This window comes from Phytophthora cinnamomi, assembly GCF_018691715.1.
Source record: "Phytophthora cinnamomi strain GKB4 chromosome Unknown Contig53, whole genome shotgun sequence".
In the NCBI taxonomy this organism is placed as follows: Eukaryota; Oomycota; class Peronosporomycetes; order Peronosporales; family Peronosporaceae; genus Phytophthora; species Phytophthora cinnamomi.
The window spans coordinates 1,402,185-1,423,158 of record NW_027150986.1 but is presented as its reverse complement, the minus strand read 5'-3'; the positions used below and the strand labels follow the sequence as shown (position 1 = coordinate 1,423,158).

The window sequence follows — 20,974 nt, the reverse complement described above, 5'->3', positions numbered from 1 at the left end:
GCTTTGACTGGTGGCTGGCTGCGGGCTGCACGTGGGTTGGCATGTGTCCGTGTTATTCCTAAGTTATCAAATCCATCAACGCACTATGCAAATGCAAACTACTAATATATGCGGCCGCATGTCCGCCGCGCGCGTCACTCGAGCGCACGCGGCGGTGGAGATCCCCTCGCCTGCCTGCCTACTGTCCGCCTTCATAGGCGGCAACGACTAGAGTGCTCATGCTTTCACGTTACTGGAAATACGACTGCACTGTCTCCTGCACCTTCTCAGCTGTCTCCCGCAGGGTGGACTTCATCAGCGACTGAGTTTCCACGAACGATGCACACGAGAACACCTCTTCAGATCCTGCATCAGCAGCAGCACCACACAACGCATTAGAGCGACAAGTCAAAGCGCCTATCGCACGAGCCAACGAACGCACCCTCTGCAGACTCCGAAGTCACCTCGCAAAACTGGAACGTCTCCTGCGACCAGTCGATCGCAAAGAGCAGTGCAAACACTAGCACCATAATCGCCACGATAAACAGCGGCGTGAAGACAAACACCCGCTTGGCCCACGTTCGGCGGATCTCGGCCGTCTGAATCGCTGTCTGCTGCTCGAACTCCTGCGTCTCTTCTGCCAGTGCCTGGACCTCGCTCGCGTCAACCTCCGGAAGCGACACCGCGTCCGACTCCTCGCTCTCCTGGCTTAGCGCCTCCTTGGGCGCAAAATCTGAGTCCGCCTCCGAGTCGCTCGAGGTCTTCAATGTGTTGATGCTCTCGCCGCTGGGCATGTACTTGGCTCGCTCGCGCGCGAGCTGCACGTCCTTCTGCTGCTGCGCAACGGGCGCGTAAATGTCCACCTTGTCGTCTAAACCGAGTTGCTTCACGTGGAAGTTGGTGGTGGGTCCGTCCCACTCGTTCTTCTTCTGCTCCTCCTCCTCTTCCTCTGCCGGAGCAGCTTCATCTTCCTCCTCTACCTCCTCCTTCTGCTCCACCGCAGCCTTCTTCTGCTGCTTCTCCTCCTCTACCACCTTCACCACGGTCGTCTTGGTCACTGTCACCTTCTGCGTCGTCTCCCTGCGGGTCATAAACACTCAAAAGCATCAGCTTCCATCTCCACCTGCAGCCAACTACTGTACTAGGGTAGAACCCTACCGTGGGGCCTTGTCCAACTCGCTCACGGCCGTCGCGCGGGCCACGAACTGCTGCGCCGACACCGAGCGCGTCGTGGGCGCCACCTCCTCCTCGTGCTCAGGCTCGGGCATGGAGGCGAAGCGGTCCACCATCCTCCGCGCGATCGAGTTCTTCTTGTCCAGCTGGTCGTTGGCCACGTCCACCACCGTCTTGCTCTTCTTGCTGCGGTGGCCGGCGTCCGCGCGGTCGCCGGGGCCCTTGCGCTTGCCGCTCTCCTTCTTGCCCGTGACGCGCGCCACGGCCTCGTCAATGCGCTTCTTCTGCTGCTGCGCCATGGCCAGGCGCGCGGCCTCCAGCTTGGACACGGGCGCGGGCGACAGCGCGTCCTCCCCGGCGAAGCTCATGCCGGCGTTGCTGCGGTCGGCGATCTGGGCGGCCATTCTCTCGCTCTGCTCTTGCTTTTTGTATGGGAATCTCGTAATGAAGCCCGAGCATTTAAGAACTTTCGGGTGAGCTTTTGAATTTTCAAAGGGGCGGTTGCTACGCCCGACTGGTCGGGTGTGTGAGACTGGCTAGCGCAACCGTCTGAAAAGAACTTTTACCCAGTCGGTAGCGCGAGTGAGCTCGAAAATGAATTGCGCCGCGTTTCTGCGGACCGACTTGCGGTTTGTATGGCCAGCTGCTCGTTGAAGAAAATGAATTGCGTGACGTCACTGCAGTGCGGTGCTGCTTGGGCGCCATGCAGCGCACGTGCAGGGCAATGACGTCGGGCCATTTCCCCCGCTGCTCGATGTGACCAGACTACGATTTGAGTCCTCGAAGACAGAAGCGGACAGGCACCGATGCGAGGCGGTTCCAGCGGAATGAAAGCAAACGTCCCCCAAAGGAAAGTCGACTTGTTGGAACGGAAAGTGTAGCCATTGTAGACGAAGATACCCACTTGGTCCGATCGGCGGCCACGATGGCATACGGATGGATGGCAGGGAGGGTCTTGTCGCTCGGTGGGGAGTGCACCATCTGGCAGAGGTGATAGCGCTTGAGTCAAGGCAAGTGCATGAAGCTGAATCTCGGGAAGCCTATGGTGCGGACGAAATTCTAGGATTGAAGAGCGGGGTAACTTCGAAGACGACTTCCAAGCGCACTGCCGGAAGTCCTGGTTTGTGGATCTACAGCAATGCACGGGAACTCTGTCCAAGGCGAAGCACCCAGCTGCCGCTAAGCTGTTCATGAACTGGGTTATCTCCGAGGGAGTGCAGACTACGCTGGTGTCCAGCAGTCCGCGCACGGACATCAACACCAACAAGCCCTGGGGCATCCCGGAAGCCAACATGGCCGCCTTCCCCAAGTTCATGGAGGACCGTGCCACCGCCGAGGAGTGGCGTCAGACCTTCACGCTGTACATTGGCGAGGTGCAGGGCAAGCCGTCGCCTGGCTGGCTCAGTCTCCACCCGGGCCAGTAGTTGTGACGAGGGAGAGGGTCGTGTCTGTCTAAAAGGGATTGTCGAAGAGGCAGCAATTGAGGGCCTACCACTTAATTTGATAGACGAAGTCCAATTCGGAACTGGCAACGGGGACGCATCAGCAATACGGCCGTACCAGATTTCATGAATATAAAGGACTACAGAACACGAATTTTCTTTTGCTCATGATTTTAGGATCGTCGCTACTGTAGCTGATCGTGCTGGTGATTTCAAAGGGTCCCGCAAGACAAAATTGTGCAAATGGGAATCGTAGCGCGTGTGCATCGCCCTTCCTTGCTTCTGTACATGGGGAAATGAACAGAACAACGCCGCGTGCACTTTCAGCCCGCGGCTTACAGGCCAGGGTGTACGCCAAGGACACCTGGGGTTGGCTTGCCCTGCACTTCGCCGAAGTACAGCGCGAATGTCTGCTTCCACTCCTCCACCTTCGCGCGGTCCTCCATGAAAGTCGTGAGGCCAGGGCCCAGTTCATGAACAACTCCGCTGCAGCAGAGTGGTTGGCTTTCGCCAGAATGGCGACACGTTGAGCCCACGCCATGTATTCGGTGCTGTTGCCACCGACGACAGTGACCCCGACATCCACAGCAATGCCAACGACCTAGCGGCCAGGTCCGCTGCAACGTCGGAACCGCGGTGGAAGGCAACGCTTTGGTTTGCGAGCTTGGCTACCCAGTCCCAGCCGTACTCCTTCACGTACCGAGTATACAGGAACAACACGGCACCATCGTCATGCGGGTAGGACGACGCGATCATGCCAGCCACTGCGGACCCGCTCGACTGGCAACTATAGCAGGCGGCTCCAACCCACCGAGGTTGCTGGTGTTGTAGCTCGTAGCAAACGAATAAATCGTCTACGACATCCAGGCCCGTCGCCAGCCTTAGTGACTCGTCAATCTTGGAGAAGTTCTTTTGTAGTGGAGCAACTTTCCTTCTCGTGGCCGGCGAGGATAATGTTGCAACGTTTGCAGGGCCGCGATCTCCGGCACCAGGGTGTCCTTTTCCAGCTGATTGTCGACGCGAACATCGTGGTTTTTGCTGTAGTCGGTAATGAGGGTAAAATTGATGTCCGGGAAGTGCTGTTGGAAAGCATTGTGCAAGGCATCGTGCCCGGTTGGGGTGTCGCCTCCGTGGTAGAGGACCAATTTGTCTTCTTTAGTGATGGACTCTGCGTAGAGTTCGTTATGGACTTGGTTTCCTCCTTCAGGTTGGCTTGCACACACAACTGAAAGCAGAGCAAAGCTCACAGCAAGTGGGGCAAGGAACTTCATGACGCTTGAGTCAGTAGCTTGACGTGGATGCAGCAATTTGAGAATGAACCCACGGTTTGCTAGCGTTGGCACGAACAGCAACTTTTAGCGATTGCTTATTAATGCAGTAGAGTAGTCCACAGTGGCACCGAGTGTAGTGATTACCTGCACTACAATTGCTGTTGCTGGGACGCGATTCGCGAGCCGGTTACTCGATAATCAGCGTGTAGGTGACCGCCATATCAAAGTGACCGATGGAGACATTGTTGCAACCTCAAGGAGTGTGATATCTTGGTTTCCCCCTTTATCTTTGGATATATACACAAGTCCCTATCTCCCTAGCCTACGTTTAACAAATTGCAAATGATACACAATAGAGAGTTTCTCAGCGGTGCAAATTCTATAATACGTATTGCATTATAAAAAAAGCTATACTATACACAAGAGGTCGCTGTGTACCGGCGATAGTTGTTCGCACTAGCAGACACATCTCTTTGCTGCGCGTATATACATGCATTGCGATTTGCTGAGGTCACGGACAGCTGAACTACCGGCTGCAGCACGAATAAAATATAATAATTATGGTGATTTTTGAGGCCGTGATCCGTAACATGAAGCGGGGATCGCGTGGCCGACAATTTTCTACAGCACTGGTCACCCTGGCAACTTTATTCCAATCTAGAGGTTTTATGCCTTTAGAAAGTATTGAATCGAGACCTTTAGTTCCTAGACGCTTTTGAGGCAAAAATATTGTAAAAAAGAAAACTGCGGTTCCCGCGACACTGATCCGGGGTTTATCCAGTTTCTCGTTGTTCTTGACTTTGCTTATATATACACATATCTATATATCTATTGTTTGAACTCATTTCAACTGCACGCCAACGGATATTTCAGGGGTGCTTACAGACCCTTTAGAGGTGCTTAGATGGTATTTGCGGAATTCATGCTGAGCCTAGGCGTCTGGCTGAGCAACAAACTGTCTATCCAGTTCCCGCCTGACATGTATCGCTGGTCATTGAATCACTGAGTGCCCACGCTGGACGCCGATCACTGAATCTCAGATACATGCCTCGACGAGAAGGTACAAAGCCACCGAGTTTAGCCCAAACGCATGCATTGGCATAGTTTTGCTTATTTTAAAAATAAAATTCAGCGACCTACGAGCCACACTACTTTTCTTTGCTTAGCACACGAATTCCCCCTTCGATGAAAGGCTTTCATTCGCTCAGAACTCTGCCTCGAAAAAAGGGAACTTGGCACGTGAAGCCTGCTTACAGTCCCGGGTGGACACCCAGGTAGCCCGGTGTTGGCTTGCCTTGCACCTCACCAAAGTACAAGGAAAACGTTTGGCGCCACTGCTCTGCCGATTTGCGATCCGCCATAAATGCTGGGAAGGCGTCCAGGTTGGCCTCCGGGATCTCCCATGGGTGAGCCGATCCAGATGGAGCGATGTCCGTGCGCACAGTCTCCGTCGCGACGGACTCCTGCACGTCTGTGGACACGATCCAGTTCATGAAGAGCTTGGCAGCCGCAGGGTTCTTCGCCTTGGCCAAGATGGCAAGGCGTTGGCCCCACGTCAAATACTCGGTGCCGTTTCCGCCCACGTACACAATGGGAGACGCACCAGCGTAGGTGCCCACGCCGATGACCTTGTCCTGGGCCGTGACCAGATTGTTCGCCACGTGCGAGCCGCGGTTGAAGCTGATGCTCTGGTTGGCCATGGCGGCAGCCCACTCCCAGCCGTACTGCTTGACGTACAAGTGGTAAACGAACAGCACGGCGTCGTCGTCGTGCGGATACGATGAAGCAATCTTGCCTGCCCACTGAGGGTTCACCAGGTCCAACGGAGACGTGGGTGCGTCCAGGCCACCGAGGTTGCTCGAGTCGTAGATGTAGCTGAAAGAGTATACGCTGTAAGCAAACCAGGCGCCATTTCCGTCCTTGAGGCCGTCGTAGATCTTGGAGAAGTTGGCCGGCTTGTACTCAAGTAGGTCGCCCGCCTTTGCCCAGCGAGGGAAGTCTTGCACGGTTTGGAGCGCCGTGATGTCCGGCACTAGCGTGTCGGTCTCCAGCTGGTTGTCGATACGCACATCGTGGTACTTGCTATAGTCGACGATCATGGTGAAGTTGATTCCGGGAAAGGCATCTTCGAACTTCTCCTTCAGCGAGTCCTGCTGCGTGGGGAAGTCTCCTCCGTGGTACATGACAAGCTTCCCTCCTTCGGCAATGGCATCGGCGTAGAGCTCTTCGAGCGTTTTGGTTTCTTCTTCGACAGCAAGCGCGCCTGCGGCGATGAGGGCGAATACCGCCGTGATGGGGGTGAGAAGCTTCATCGTTGCTTCAGTCAAGACTTGGAAGCGGAGTAGGTGGAGCTTGGTCGAAAGTTGGTAAGATGTATTGTGAGTTAGGAGGCGGCGATATATGTCCCTCATACCACCGTTGCTACAGTCGTAACTACATGTACGCAGCTGGCTACTACTGTATGTACTGTACATCGTAGTACATGAAAGTGCACGGTGGATCGCGGCGATTCAATCGCCGTGATCTTTACCTCTTTAGATGAGCACCTGGCTCTCGTGATCCGCAAGTGCTGGGTATGACGCCTGTTTATGGTTGCGATCTGTAACCCGTGCTGTTTTGGTGTGCTTACCTGCGAGTGTGACGTTTACCTCTACACGATGCACGGCTATGAGCATCACAGGGACATACACGTATAAATACATACAAGTGGCTACAACTTCAGTAACATCAGAAACAGAAGGTTATCAGGTTCTACCTGTTCTTTATTCAGGCAAAAGACTGTATATGTATCGCAACAAAAGTGCATTAGGTTTGATATAAGATTTTTTGCTTTTCGAGCATACTGAACAGCTCGCCAGTAAAGTATTTATAGTGAATGTTGCACGGTCTGAGGAGCGCTAGTTGATAGCTTGTTCGCTTTTGAGTTACGTCGTTTTTATAGTTCTTCAAGATGGTCGCCAGATCTTTATCTCGCTCGCTTGAAACAGGTGGCTGGGATAACGTGCAAGTGATTAACTAAACACAAGCGATCCAGCCAATCGAAGATGGCTAATTATGCTCGTGGCGGTCGTGCCAAAAGTTCTTCCGAGCTTTCGTGAATGTTGCTGTTTGTCCGGCAAATCTCCGGCGATCCACCTGTCTAACCACGCCTTTGCTTCATGGTACATGTACATGTAGGCCAGAAGCATCCAGTAGCTCATTGCTTTTTTGTTGGGTGCATTGTACTCACGCTGCAACTAATTCGGAGTATTTGGAGTGCATGCTTACAATCATGATACCAAAAATCGGTATTTCTACTAGAGTAGCTAGGAATTTTCCAAAATTTTAAGCATCTACGCAGCATACAAACTCTTCGTGTTGGATGATCCTTCCGGTACTGGCAACGTTAAAGATAGTCAGGTATCTCCGAAGTTGGGATAGTTTCAATTTTGAACAAATCGAAATTTGTACAGGTGTCCCCGCTGAATCTGCAACTGCCATCGGCTATCTACCGCGAACACAGAGTGTGCGGGGGATATTTATCGCTAGACACCACAACGAAGGCATCCAGACACCACAACGAAGAACCCGAAGCCGATTGGCCAAAATTAATGCAGTGCGTGACACAGCAAACGCCCTTAATCTAACACTCGCACCCCAACGAACGAGAGAGGACGGTGCACCCTCGTAGGTGGAGGTCATGGGAAGGCCAGCAGTAGTCTGAGGTGCCAGCTGAAGAATGAGCACGAGTATTCGCACTGGGCCTGTCCCAAGGTGTCGGTCGCGATATCCGCGAACTCGACCACGGTCCCGTCGGCGATGCCCACATCAGTCACCTCCAGGTTCAGCGCCTGCTCGTCGCTCGAGAGCGCACCCTAGGGCTTGTGAGTCGTACCTGCGCGACCTGGACGAAAGTTTCGCAGATTTCTCTTCTCCGTTGGCACCCACGAGTTGGTGGTCAATGGCGTGGTAACAATGCCTCGTGCCGTTTAAAGGTTGAGGGAGGAGGGTCATGCTTAGGGCAGAAGATGATGCGCGTGTTGTAGGAGATGAAGGTAGGCATATATGAAAACACGGATGTCTTTTATGTGACTAACTGTGATGTCTTCACTGTGCGAGCCGTGTGGAATCTCCGCGCACGTACGAGTAAGGATGAAAGGTATCGTTAGCCACTGTAATTGCACTGGTTAGCAACTTCTAATGTGACTCCGTATTGTTGAACGTTCCTTACCTTTAGGATATATACAGCATTGCGCATGCTGCAGGTTGGAATTCGAAATATACCAGGAATTTGGCGGGTGATGGTTGATCTTCGAGGCAGGTCGTTTTCTCTTGCTCTTGGTTGTTTCTTTTACTCGTCTACGAGAGATGGCGACAAACCACTTGCAGCCCTTCGCAGAACACACCCACTTTTTGTAGTCTCCGTTGTTGTTTCTGATCACTACGCACTTGTTAGCATTTACAGCAAAGTCTCTGATGAAGTGGCCTGCAACTTCTGGATCAGGAAACACTGCGTGCCGTTCTTTCTGGTCGTAGCCATACTCTTCCAACAAGTCGATAGGCATTGAATGTGTTGGATGATCTACACTTTTGTTTAGCAAAAGCGCTTCGCCAGCCCAGTATTGCACCCTCCGTCACGTTCGGCCCCTCTGCACGTCTCAGTGCGGCTTGACTGCGAGCGTTTGGCTCCTGGATGTCTTATGAGTCTCCCGCTAAAACGTCTCCCGCCAAGCCGTCGCAATGGTCACTCGGTTGCTGCTTCGTGAAGGCAGTGGCTCGTAGTTCACAGGTTTGCCTTTGAGAAGTTCTGTTTAACGCCGTGCTAACCCCCAACGTGCACTTCAACCGTTCTATAAACATACAGTAATTTTGGCCAATCGGCTTCGGGTTCTTCGTTGTGGTTTCTGGTTGCCTTCGTTGTGGTGTCTAGCGATAAATATCCGTGTGCGGGAGTCTGCCAGTGCACAAGATTTGCCACAGCTGCCTGGTGATATGTACTGAATTAGTAAGATCATTGCGGGAAAATGTCTTTCTGCTGGAAACATCGAGTTGCTAGATCACGGTAGAAAATGAAAGGCCCACAATGAACATTATATCTTATAATAGGGCATCATTGCGTACATCAATAGTCTCTTCACGCGCATTAAGGTCGAGGATAGCATTGATCGGTATATTGTAGGGTTGCCGCAGGAGAAGATCTCAATCTATACAGCCTTGAGTTGGGCGTCACAGGCTTGGAATGCTGTAACTCCCGCCTCTATCAGGAACTGCTGGGTGCATTCTGGCATCGTATCTAGCGCAAACTCAGCTATGTCGATCCGTACCATTCTTCATTAAAAAGCAGTACATTGGGTCTATAAAAGCAGTACATTAGCGTCTATGCGCAACATGTGCAGATATTGTAACCTCGCAGTTGTTTTTGGTCCCACCTTTGCAGATTCAGCGGGGACACCTGTACAGTCTGCCCTCCCAAATCTGAACCCCCCTCAATCGATATGATATGATAAGTGATCAGATTTTTCATTTTTGTCGTCCCCCGATTGTTGCAATAGGAGTTTCCGATACTAAAGCAAAGCACTCGATATTCCCTCTCAGTACTGATAAGTGATAAGTTCTGGGACCAAATATCATCTATATTAGACAGGTTTAAAGTGGTGCGTGATTGTTTGCTGCTTTCTAGACGCGACTAAGACTCTGGAAATCATGACGGCTCTTGAACGTGGCCAGCCAGCCGTTTGAGAACTTGGGGGGCTCCGCCGAGCTCTCGATTAGCCCTCCCCGCTGCATATCGACGAAGAGGCTCCGGGCTTTGGTTTGGATGAGATCGTCGGAAATGGGGACCCGGTTGCCCTGCTGCGCGAGTACCCAGAGCTTTAGGGCCTCGTCGAGGCCAGGGTAGCTGACGACATGATTCGTTTTGCGGTCGTCGCTCACCACGGCATCAAGGATCTCGGTGGAACGTTTGAGAATACTGGAGATTGTTGCCTGTGCGGGGGCCTTGGACAATTGGAAGTGAACGCGACACCACTCTCTCAGCTCGTTTTGCGTGAGCTTTGGCTCGCGCACGTGCTTTTCGATCAGCTGCCGCTTCTCCTTTTGAGTAAGGTTTCCTGTGCGGAGCGTGGTTGTCTTGGATGGCATGATCGCGAGCTGGGGTGCGAAGAATGGGTGTGGGTGTGGCGAACAGGGAGGGATTCTTGAGTGAGAGGCTCTCACTGAGAGCCAATCATGCTCCCTTCTAAATATGATAATTTGCCAAATATGATAACTGATTGAGCTGGCCTGTTCTCCCGTGATAATCATCTGTGGGAGGGTAGACTGTATTCGTCTAAACTTGGTTAGTGGCTCGACCGATCTTCTGGATGCCAGTAAACATTCCACAATCGAGCTCGACCTCGCCGAGGTCATCATCATTGCGCAAATCCTCATCGTTGTCGTACAAATTGTACACCATTTCAGGGGATTGCAGGTTCTTTCAATCCGTCTTCTCTCAATTTGGGTGTGCGATACAATAAACGGAGTGTACCACCGTTACACCAGGGCTTGTGGATCACGAGAGCCAGGTGCTCATCTAAAGAGGTAAAAGATCACGGCGATTGAATCGCCGCGATCCACCGTGCACTTTCATGTACTACGATGTACAGTACATACAGTAGTAGCCAGCTGCGTACATGTAGTTACGACTGTAGCAACGGTGGTATGAGGGACATATATCGCCGCCTCCTAACTCACAATACATCTTACCAACTTTCGACCAAGCTCCACCTACTCCGCTTCCAAGTCTTGACTGAAGCAACGATGAAGCTTCTCACCCCCATCACGGCGGTATTCGCCCTCATCGCCGCAGGCGCGCTTGCTGTCGAAGAAGAAACCAAACGCTCGAAGAGCTCTACGCCGATGCCATTGCCGAAGGAGGGAAGCTTGTCATGTACCACGGAGGAGACTTCCCCACGCAGCAGGACTCGCTGAAGGAGAAGTTCGAAGATGCCTTTCCCGGAATCAACTTCACCATGATCGTCGACTATAGCAAGTACCACGATGTGCGTATCGACAACCAGCTGGAGACCGACACGCTAGTGCCGGACATCACGGCGCTCCAAACCGTGCAAGACTTCCCTCGCTGGGCAAAGGCGGGCGACCTACTTGAGTACAAGCCGGCCAACTTCTCCAAGATCTACGACGGCCTCAAGGACGGAAATGGCGCCTGGTTTGCTTACAGCGTATACTCTTTCAGCTACATCTACGACTCGAGCAACCTCGGTGGCCTGGACGCACCCACGTCTCCGTTGGACCTGGTGAACCCTCAGTGGGCAGGCAAGATTGCTTCATCGTATCCGCACGACGACGACGCCGTGCTGTTCGTTTACCACTTGTACGTCAAGCAGTACGGCTGGGAGTGGGCTGCCGCCATGGCCAACCAGAGCATCAGCTTCAACCGCGGCTCGCACGTGGCGAACAATCTGGTCACGGCCCAGGACAAGGTCATCGGCGTGGGCACCTACGCTGGTGCGTCTCCCATTGTGTACGTGGGCGGAAACGGCACCGAGTATTTGACGTGGGGCCAACGCCTTGCCATCTTGGCCAAGGCGAAGAACCCTGCGGCTGCCAAGCTCTTCATGAACTGGATCGTGTCCACAGACGTGCAGGAGTCCGTCGCGACGGAGACTGTGCGCACGGACATCGCTCCATCTGGATCGGCTCACCCATGGGAGATCCCGGAGGCCAACCTGGACGCCTTCCCAGCATTTATGGCGGATCGCAAATCGGCAGAGCAGTGGCGCCAAACGTTTTCCTTGTACTTTGGTGAGGTGCAAGGCAAGCCAACACCGGGCTACCTGGGTGTCCACCCGGGACTGTAAGCAGGCTTCACGTGCCAAGTTCCCTTTTTTTCGAGGCAGAGTTCTGAGCGAATGAAAGCCTTTCATCGAAGGGGGAATTCGTGTGCTAAGCAAAGAAAAGTAGTGTGGCTCGTAGGTCGCTGAATTTTATTTTTAAAATAAGCAAAACTATGCCAATGCATGCGTTTGGGCTAAACTCGGTGGCTTTGTACCTTCTCGTCGAGGCATGTATCTGAGATTCAGTGATCGGCGTCCAGCGTGGGCACTCAGTGATTCAATGACCAGCGATACATGTCAGGCGGGAACTGGATAGACAGTTTGTTGCTCAGCCAGACGCCTAGGCTCAGCATGAATTCCGCAAATACCATCTAAGCACCTCTAAAGGGTCTGTAAGCACCCCTGAAATATCCGTTGGCGTGCAGTTGAAATGAGTTCAAACAATAGATATATAGATATGTGTATATATAAGCAAAGTCAAGAACAACGAGAAACTGGATAAACCCCGGATCAGTGTCGCGGGAACCGCAGTTTTCTTTTTACAATATTTTTGCCTCAAAAGCGTCTAGGAACTAAAGGTCTCGATTCAATACTTTCTAAAGGCATAAAACCTCTAGATTGGAATAAAGTTGCCAGGGTGACCAGTGCTGTAGAAAATTGTCGGCCACGCGATCCCCGCTTCATGTTACGGATCACGGCCTCAAAAATCACCATAATTATTATATTTTATTCGTGCTGCAGCCGGTAGTTCAGCTGTCCGTGACCTCAGCAAATCGCAATGCATGTATATACGCGCAGCAAAGAGATGTGTCTGCTAGTGCGAACAACTATCGCCGGTACACAGCGACCTCTTGTGTATAGTATAGCTTTTTTTATAATGCAATACGTATTATAGAATTTGCACCGCTGAGAAACTCTCTATTGTGTATCATTTGCAATTTGTTAAACGTAGGCTAGGGAGATAGGGACTTGTGTATATATCCAAAGATAAAGGGGGAAACCAAGATATCACACTCCTTGAGGTTGCAACAATGTCTCCATCGGTCACTTTGATATGGCGGTCACCTACACGCTGATTATCGAGTAACCGGCTCGCGAATCGCGTCCCAGCAACAGCAATTGTAGTGCAGGTAATCACTACACTCGGTGCCACTGTGGACTACTCTACTGCATTAATAAGCAATCGCTAAAAGTTGCTGTTCGTGCCAACGCTAGCAAACCGTGGGTTCATTCTCAAATTGCTGCATCCACGTCAAGCTACTGACTCAAGCGTCATGAAGTTCCTTGCCCCACTTGCTGTGAGCTTTGCTCTGCTTTCAGTTGTGTGTGCAAGCCAACCTGAAGGAGGAAACCAAGTCCATAACGAACTCTACGCAGAGTCCATCACTAAAGAAGACAAATTGGTCCTCTACCACGGAGGCGACACCCCAACCGGGCACGATGCCTTGCACAATGCTTTCCAACAGCACTTCCCGGACATCAATTTTACCCTCATTACCGACTACAGCAAAAACCACGATGTTCGCGTCGACAATCAGCTGGAAAAGGACACCCTGGTGCCGGAGATCGCGGCCCTGCAAACGTTGCAACATTATCCTCGCCGGCCACGAGAAGGAAAGATGCTCCACTACAAAAGAACTTCTCCAAGATTGACGAGTCACTAAGGCTGGCGACGGGCCTGGATGTCGTAGACGATTTATTCGTTTGCTACGAGCTACAACACCAGCAACCTCGGTGGGTTGGAGCCGCCTGCTATAGTTGCCAGTCGAGCGGGTCCGCAGTGGCTGGCATGATCGCGTCGTCCTACCCGCATGACGATGGTGCCGTGTTGTTCCTGTATACTCGGTACGTGAAGGAGTACGGCTGGGACTGGGTAGCCAAGCTCGCAAACCAAAGCGTTGCCTTCCACCGCGGTTCCGACGTTGCAGCGGACCTGGCCGCTAGGTCGTTGGCATTGCTGTGGATGTCGGGGTCACTGTCGTCGGTGGCAACAGCACCGAATACATGGCGTGGGCTCAACGTGTCGCCATTCTGGCGAAAGCCAACCACTCTGCTGCAGCGGAGTTGTTCATGAACTGGGCCCTGGCCTCACGACTTTCATGGAGGACCGCGCGAAGGTGGAGGAGTGGAAGCAGACATTCGCGCTGTACTTCGGCGAAGTGCAGGGCAAGCCAACCCCAGGTGTCCTTGGCGTACACCCTGGCCTGTAAGCCGCGGGCTGAAAGTGCACGCGGCGTTGTTCTGTTCATTTGCCCATGTACAGAAGCAAGGAAGGGCGATGCACACGCGCTACGATTCCCATTTGCACAATTTTGTCTTGCGGGACCCTTTGAAACAGTAGCGACGATCCTAAAATCATGAGCAAAAGAAAATTCGTGTTCTGTAGTCCTTTATATTCATGAAATCTGGTACGGCCGTATTGCTGATGCGTCCCCGTTGCCAGTTCCGAATTGGACTTCGTCTATCAAATTAAGTGGTAGGCCCTCAATTGCTGCCTCTTCGACAATCCCTTTTAGACAGACACGACCCTCTCCCTCGTCACAACTACTGGCCCGGGTGGAGACTGAGCCAGCCAGGCGACGGCTTGCCCTGCACCTCGCCAATGTACAGCGTGAAGGTCTGACGCCACTCCTCGGCGGTGGCGCGGTCCTCCATGAACTTGGGGAAGGCGGCCATGTTGGCTTCCGGGATGTCCCAGGGCTTGTTGGTGTTGATGTCCGTGCGCGGACTGCTGGACACCAGCGTAGTCTGCACTCCCTCGGAGATAACCCAGTTCATGAACAGCTTAGCGGCAGCTGGGTGCTTCGCCTTGGACAAAATTCCCACGCGCTGACCCCAGCTGAGGTACTCGATTCCGTTTCCGCCAACAAACACAATCGGGGCCTTACCGCCACCTGTGCCGACTCCAACCGCCTTGTCTCCAGAGGATACGAGTTCGCCGGCAACGTTCGTTCCGCGGTTAAAGCTGATGCTTTGCTGAGCCATCTTGGCCATCCAGCCCCAGCCATATTTCTCGACGTAGCGAGAGTACAGGAAGAGAACGGCGTCGTCGTCGTTGGGGTACGAGGAGGCAATCTTGCCAGCCCAGTGAGAATCCGTTAGGTTCTCGGGAGAAGTCGGTGCGGCGTAACCATCGAGGGCGCTCGAATTGTATTTGAATCCAAATGAATAAAGTGTGTACGCCATCCAGGCGCCATTCTCGTCGCGCAGGGAATCGTGGATCTGGGAGAAGTTGGCAGGCTTGTAGGGAAGCAGAACATCAGTCTTTGCCCATCTAGTGAAGTCCTGCAGAGTCTGCAGTGCTACAACGTCAGGCACCAGCGTGTCGGTCTCCAGCTGGTTGTCGATGCGGACGTCATGGTACTTGCTGTAGTCGACGATCAGGGTGAAGTTCATTTTTGGGAAGCGCTTGGAAAACGCTTCTTGCAGAGCGCTCTGCTGAGTGGGGGTATCTCCTCCGTGATACATGATGAGCGTGCCGCCTTCAGCCACCGCGTCCGCGTACAGCTCGTCGATTGACTTGGATTCTTCCGTAGTAGTAGCCGTGCCGACGGATGATAGGAGGGCGCAAACCGCAACGAGCGAGCCAATGAAACGCATCGTGGTGGTGTGATGGAAGTCGAGGCTTGAGAGTGAATTTGAAAGTGCGAGAAGACTCGTCGACTGGAGCAACTCTGCAGCCTCTGACAAAGAACAGATACGGTCATTGCAATTGAATTGGTTTGGCCCTGCTCACGCACGGATCAAGCTGGTCCACATGCCGCCAATTTATCATTCATTTCCTTCTCTGTTCGTGCAGAATGAGTAAGGGACGTACGTACACTAAGATAACTAGTAATATAATACCAGTACCATGTCCGTTTTTAGCCAACTCTCTGCACTACAGTCTTCCTTCAAAATTAGGATCGCCAGGGATTTGATTCAAATCCTTGGCGGTCCTGCCGCCTGCCGGACATGGCGAAATTCGCACACGGCTCGTCGAACACGAAGCTTGAAGCATGGGCTTCCACATCCGCAGCTTGCTCGTGTCCTGACACATTCAATGACAACGATGCATCCACACTCTACTGATGTCGCTGCACTCGCCCAATCCACGATGCACATGTAGCCAAGTTCATGCATGTCGCCGGAAGGTTGCTTGAACGAAAGGTCGCAATGGGGTCTCCAACATGCAACGGGTTGCCGCTTGAGGACCTTCGGTATCTTTCCGTAGATTCCTGGACCTCCTCATGCCTGTCATTCCGCGTCCAGCACAGCAGCAACCAGCAGAAGCTCGAGCCCCTCCGGTCAGTCCCCGCCATGGTCAAGTCGTCGTCGCTGCTGCTGCTCCCGGCGCTGCTGGCGACCGCCGCGCGCGCGCAGCAGCAGGCCAGCGGCGCCGACGTGCTCATCACGATGCCCGTGGCCATCGACGGCTCGCTGCGCAACCTGCAGCTGCTCAAGGGCGAGAGCTTCGAGGACGCAGCCGTGTCCTTCGCGCGCTCCAACGGCCTCATGGCCGCCACGGACGACGCGCAGGTGCGCGCGGTCATCGACCAGCTCTCGGGGCTGCTCAAGGACAAGATGCAGGAGGTGGAGGCGCAGCAGCAGCCACCGCCGCCGCAGCAGGAGCGCGTGCCCAGCGTGCAGCTCTCCATCCCGCTCACCATTGACGGCTACACGGGCGACCTGCTCAAGTACGAGACAGAGACGCCCGAGGCCTCCGTCGAGCGGTTCCTCTACGCCAGCGGCTTCAGCATGGACGTCATGAGGGAGGTGTATCCGCAGCTGGTGGCGCTCGTCAACCGCAAGCTGGAGGAGCTGCAGCCGCCCCGGAAGGAGCTCTTCGCCTTCGCACTGTCGCTCGACGGGAGGGAGATCACGGTGCGCCACTTCGAGGGAGGCAGCCCCATGGATGAGGCCGTCGAGACGCTGCGAGCCATCGGCGTGGGCGACGGGGAGTTCATGGACAGAGTGGCGCCGCAGATCGCCAACCAGATCGTCAACGAGATCAACGGCAGGCAGGCGGCCGAGCCCGTTGAGGAGCAGGTGCAACCGCAGCAAGTGGAGCAACCTGCGACGCCGCAGCAGCCTCCGCAGAGGCGGGAGCTGTTCTCGGAACCGCTGACGCTGAACAACCAGCCGGCGATCATGATCCACTACGAGGGATCTACGGCCAGAGAGACTGCGGTGCGCTTTTTGGGTGAGAACGGCATCGCCGACGACGCCACTATCGAGTCGTTGATGCCGCAGTTGATTGGTATTGTCGACGCCCGGATGGCTGCGATTCTAGAGCAAGAGGCGCAGGCTGCTCGGGCACAGGCCGAGGTTCAAGCTCAGGCTGCAGCAGAGCATGCTGCTGAGCAGCCGCAACAACCGCGACAGCCATTGGTGACAGTGCCGATCAATCTTGATGAGCAGCGTCAAGCAAACCTGGAATACTTCGAGGGCGACGATGTTGAAGCGACGGTGCAGCGGTTCCTTGTTGCTGTAGGTCTGGGTGAAACCGAGAGGTTCAACGACAATGTGGTGCAGCTATCAGCTCTCGTGCGCGAGCGAGTTGCCGAGCAGCAGCGAGCTCAACAACAGCCTCCGGTGGTAGAGCAGGCGGCTGAACCGACACGACCGGAACCCCTGTTTTCGATCCCTGTAACGCTCAGCGGCAATGTGTACAGCCTCGAGTACTTCGAAGGCCAGGAGCCTTACTACGCGGCCAATACGTTCTGCGTCGAGAAGCACGAGATCGTGCGTGCAGAATTGGGCGTGGAGTTTGACGGAGACCAATTGCTGGCGTGCCAGAATGTGCTGGTGCCATCGATTCTGAACATCCTCGAGGAACGACAGCAATCGCAAGCTGGACAACAGCAGCCGGGAGAATCCTCCGCTGAAGCACAAGCTCAATCCGGCGCACAAGCCCAGTCTGAAGCCCCAGCTCAAGCTGAGCCAGAGGCCCCCGCACAAGCTGAACAAGAGACACCGGCGAACCCCCGTGGGATCCTTCTTTTCACACTCGACATCGACATGGGTGATGGCACCTCCATCCAGTTGCCTGTCCACCGCAATGACAACCCACGCGAGTTGGCATCAGCATTCTGCGCAGACAACAAGCTCGGCCAGGAGAACATCCCAGCTCTCGTGGACGCGATGGAGGCTCAATTGGAACAGCTGTAGCAAGAGCGTGCTCGCATTCACTTTACATACATGCCGGCGCACCTTACAGCGCCTCGATTTGTTCAGAAGGAGCAGCATGATAGCTCGACCTGCACATACACTACTCGGCTACATCAGTAGATTTTGTGAAGTTCAACGCGATACAGTACCCCTCAACTTTCGTGAAACAACGGCCACGATATACTTACTGTTACGTGTACATCCTTCATACTTCTGCATCCATCATAAATTCCATTCGCACCGACTCACTATCTCATTGCGAGAGCTGTCGCGCAGCGGCGCGCTCCTCGTTCGCGTTATCTTCTCTCGACGCGAGTCGATTCTGCTGTCGGCGAGTCAGCATCCCGACCATCCACTTTTTCATGTTTGTTTCCTCCTTCTGCGCGGACTCGTCATCGGCAATTGCGTCCTTCCACTCGTCTGCGTCATGGGCCCGGGCCCCACATGTCTGCTGGCGACGCCACACCAAGCTGTCGATGCTGTACTCCCGAATGTAGTGCCATGGCAAATCCGATACGGTAACCACACTAGGGTCGCACTCAGCAAAGAGCTCATCGACAATGCCGTCGTATGCAAACGGCTCCTGTCCAAAGTTGACGCGCACCTCATTGTACGAATCCACACCCACACCCGGGTACCAGCTAGTGTGCACGTTCTCAATTTCGCTCTCCTCGGCTCGAGGAAGCTCTTCGCCGTTGCTTGTGAAAAACACGTGCGACTGCTCCGTGCTCATATGCCGCCGCACGCCGCAGCCCACCGTGTCGCTCGCGCCAAACCGCGGGCCGAAAAGCCGACCCTGCCATAAGAAACACAATGTCCACAAAAGGTAAATTAGTTAACGCGAACTCAGTTGACTGCACGCAAAAGAAAACCCGGCGTACCCTCGTCGTTTGGCGATAGAAGCGGCCGTCGTCGCCGTGGTAGCCGAACGACTTTTGGTTCCATCCCGGCTGTCGTCCAACCAGCGGGAAGCTCGCGGGCACGAGCCCCAGCGACGTCAGCTCCTCCTCCTGTTGCTGCTGTTCCCCTTCTCGCTCTGCGTTCTCCTGCGCTCTCGCCGGCCGCTCACGATGCACGATCTGGATCTCGAAGTATCCGCTCGCCACGAGTCCAACCTGGTACAGCGGCCTCCCGTCGCTGGCGGGCTCTCTGCGCTTGAACACCGCGACGTGGAAGCCCGGCGGGAACGGCACGTTGGCTCGGACGCTGCGGTCGTCGCCCAGCTCGTCGCCGTCGAACGCGAAGCGCACCACGTGCGACGGGCGCGCGTCCGCGTCTTGCAGCGACTGGATCCTGAGCAAACAAAGACACACAGGAAACAGCCGGTCAATCCCAAGCACAGCTTGCTTCAACCATCGTCGCAGACGCTGCTGCCTAGCCTGTCGCTGCTGCCTACCGGTGCTTGTCGTCGCTGTAGCCCTGGTACCTCCGGGTCTGGTCGAGGTCTGCGTAGGACGGGACGGGCACGACGGCGTGCGCCAGCAGCTGGAACATGCGGCTCTCGCTGGTCTGCGGCCCGAAGAGCGCGCGCAGCCGCGGGTCGACAGCGAGCGCCGCGTCGGCCTCCAGCGGGAAGTTGAGCGTCGACCAGCGCTGCGCGAAGAGCGCGCGCCAGAGCCCCGGGAAGCGCGGCAGCACGTCCCTCGCGACGACGCGGGCGGCCGCGGCCAGCGCCTCCACGTCGCGTGCGGCCGAGAACTGCAGGATGTGCGCCAGCAGCACGTCGTCCAGCGCCGAGAGGCGGCAGGCCGCGCGCTTGGGCGGAGGTCGGCGGGCTTGGCACATTGCGCTCCGATTCGAGAATGCCTTCCTTCGCCTGGGGTGGGTCGACCTTGGACCCACCCCACTGCAACTTGGCCAGGCCCGGCGGAACGAACCTTGGGACAGGCGAGATGATGGTGGGTAAGCGTATATCCGGATGTATGGGCGTTTGTATGCGCTTTATCCGGCGCGGTGGGCTCGTGCCGAATGAAAGCGTAATCCAGGCGTGCAGAGTCCAGCCATTGGCCAAAAATAGGCCTATCGGCGAGTCACAATCTTTCGAGATTGTGACTCGCGAGCGCGAAAGCTTTCGAGTTCGGCCGGAGATGATGCTGCGAGGGCCGCGAAAGCACGAGACGAGAGGGCTGCGACGCCCGGCGGTGTGTCAGCGCGAGCGAGGCAGGCGGACTGGAAGTCTTCGCCCACAGTGCGGAAGTGTCGACAGTCGCCGTTTAACACCGTGTTTCTCTTGCGATTTCGGATTTTGTAAAAACACGCACGGCGAGGCATACGCTGGGGATGATATTACTCAAACTTGAAAAAGGATTTACCAGAATCACGATTTGCTTGCATGGACCCATACCCAGTGAATCTTGCTTGGCTTTCGTGTTCGCAAGAACGCACCGTGTTTCTGGGCGTTCGCACAGTGATTTTCACTACTAACGTTAATTAAGTGCAGATGAGAGCATCCGGAAAGTTGTCAAGACCGTGTTCTTAGATTGCCCGGATACTCTCATGATAGCGAAAGTCACTGTGTGAACCCAAAGCTGTTTTCCGTAATGCGTTTTGTCAAGCACGACAAGCCATTTCAGTGGACACTGTACTTGCTAGCGCTACCTGCAGAGCATTATCCCTGATTCCCCTGACGACGAAGTGTGAAAAGCGAGCATTACCTCTCTAGTGAGGTTTCAAAATTGCATTTTCACTGCCACTACCCTCACGACCCCAGCTTGGCGATAGTGAAAAAAGCCATGTTGAGTTTTTTTAGATTTCGGAGGTTCACTGGGTCACATTTTGCCTTCCGGAGAATACTCAATAATAATAGTCTACTGTTCACTACGGTACGGTGGAGCTGAGTGCCCAGAAGCGACAGTACCAAGGACACGTCCAGTGTCCGCGCGCTCGCCACATCTGCCCCAAGGCGCAGTGCATCCGAAGCACCAGCGGCGTCATTATACTGTCTCTGAGCGGGTACAGCATTGCGTGCGCGTAGCCGCCCTTGTTGGGCTCGTCAGCGATAATTTGCTTCAGAAGAAGCGCCTAATCGGCATCCGTGAAGTTCTTGCGCTTGCTGTCCGCCACTGCAACGCGTTCAGAAAGAAACAAAGTGCTGTGGTTCGGAGGCCGCACACTCATGAAGGTTTAGGGAAAGAGGTGTTTTAAA

General features: G+C 54.4%; 10 protein-coding genes across 10 annotated transcripts; 4 read left to right on the top strand and 6 right to left on the bottom strand.

Annotated features, from left to right (window-relative positions):
• Positions 1–229: 229 nt before the first annotated feature.
• IUM83_00385 (uncharacterized protein) lies at positions 230–1,556 on the bottom strand (the record flags this gene model as incomplete). The annotated part of the gene is made up of 3 exons (XM_067924150.1): positions 230–345; positions 422–1,059; positions 1,138–1,556. The coding sequence occupies 3 exons, from the start codon at positions 1,554–1,556 to the stop codon at positions 230–232; spliced, it is 1,173 nt and encodes a 390-aa protein (XP_067788557.1).
• Positions 1,557–2,194: 638 nt separating this feature from the next.
• Positions 2,195–2,576, top strand: IUM83_00384 (ABC Superfamily; the record flags this gene model as incomplete). Its single annotated transcript, XM_067924149.1, has 2 exons — positions 2,195–2,197; positions 2,289–2,576. 2 exons carry the CDS (start codon positions 2,195–2,197, stop codon positions 2,574–2,576), a joined length of 291 nt encoding a protein of 96 aa, XP_067788744.1.
• A 353-nt stretch (positions 2,577–2,929) lies between these two features.
• On the bottom strand, positions 2,930–3,350 carry IUM83_00383 (ATP-binding Cassette (ABC) Superfamily; the record flags this gene model as incomplete). The annotated part of the gene is made up of 2 exons (XM_067924148.1): positions 2,930–3,080; positions 3,160–3,350. 2 exons carry the CDS (start codon positions 3,348–3,350, stop codon positions 2,930–2,932), a joined length of 342 nt encoding a protein of 113 aa, XP_067788547.1.
• A 1,765-nt stretch (positions 3,351–5,115) lies between these two features.
• On the bottom strand, positions 5,116–6,177 carry IUM83_00382 (Avr4-associated TDF-like protein; the record flags this gene model as incomplete). The annotated part of the gene is made up of 1 exon (XM_067924147.1): positions 5,116–6,177. The coding sequence occupies one exon, from the start codon at positions 6,175–6,177 to the stop codon at positions 5,116–5,118; it is 1,062 nt and encodes a 353-aa protein (XP_067788518.1).
• A 3,343-nt stretch (positions 6,178–9,520) lies between these two features.
• On the bottom strand, positions 9,521–9,985 carry IUM83_00381 (ars-binding protein; the record flags this gene model as incomplete). Its single annotated transcript, XM_067924146.1, has 1 exon — positions 9,521–9,985. One exon carries the CDS (start codon positions 9,983–9,985, stop codon positions 9,521–9,523), a length of 465 nt encoding a protein of 154 aa, XP_067789112.1.
• Positions 9,986–10,770: 785 nt separating this feature from the next.
• Positions 10,771–11,703, top strand: IUM83_00380 (Avr4-associated TDF-like protein; the record flags this gene model as incomplete). The annotated part of the gene is made up of 1 exon (XM_067924145.1): positions 10,771–11,703. The coding sequence occupies one exon, from the start codon at positions 10,771–10,773 to the stop codon at positions 11,701–11,703; it is 933 nt and encodes a 310-aa protein (XP_067789113.1).
• Positions 11,704–13,468: 1,765 nt separating this feature from the next.
• IUM83_00379 (ATP-binding Cassette (ABC) Superfamily) lies at positions 13,469–13,889 on the top strand (the record flags this gene model as incomplete). The annotated part of the gene is made up of 2 exons (XM_067924144.1): positions 13,469–13,659; positions 13,739–13,889. 2 exons carry the CDS (start codon positions 13,469–13,471, stop codon positions 13,887–13,889), a joined length of 342 nt encoding a protein of 113 aa, XP_067789471.1.
• A 334-nt stretch (positions 13,890–14,223) lies between these two features.
• IUM83_00378 (ABC Superfamily) lies at positions 14,224–15,279 on the bottom strand (the record flags this gene model as incomplete). The annotated part of the gene is made up of 1 exon (XM_067924143.1): positions 14,224–15,279. The coding sequence occupies one exon, from the start codon at positions 15,277–15,279 to the stop codon at positions 14,224–14,226; it is 1,056 nt and encodes a 351-aa protein (XP_067788987.1).
• Positions 15,280–15,978: 699 nt separating this feature from the next.
• IUM83_00377 (uncharacterized protein) lies at positions 15,979–17,829 on the top strand (the record flags this gene model as incomplete). The annotated part of the gene is made up of 1 exon (XM_067924142.1): positions 15,979–17,829. The coding sequence occupies one exon, from the start codon at positions 15,979–15,981 to the stop codon at positions 17,827–17,829; it is 1,851 nt and encodes a 616-aa protein (XP_067788995.1).
• Positions 17,830–18,082: 253 nt separating this feature from the next.
• IUM83_00376 (SPRY domain-containing protein) lies at positions 18,083–19,614 on the bottom strand (the record flags this gene model as incomplete). Its single annotated transcript, XM_067924141.1, has 3 exons — positions 18,083–18,625; positions 18,711–19,122; positions 19,226–19,614. 3 exons carry the CDS (start codon positions 19,612–19,614, stop codon positions 18,083–18,085), a joined length of 1,344 nt encoding a protein of 447 aa, XP_067788994.1.
• Positions 19,615–20,974: the final 1,360 nt, after the last annotated feature.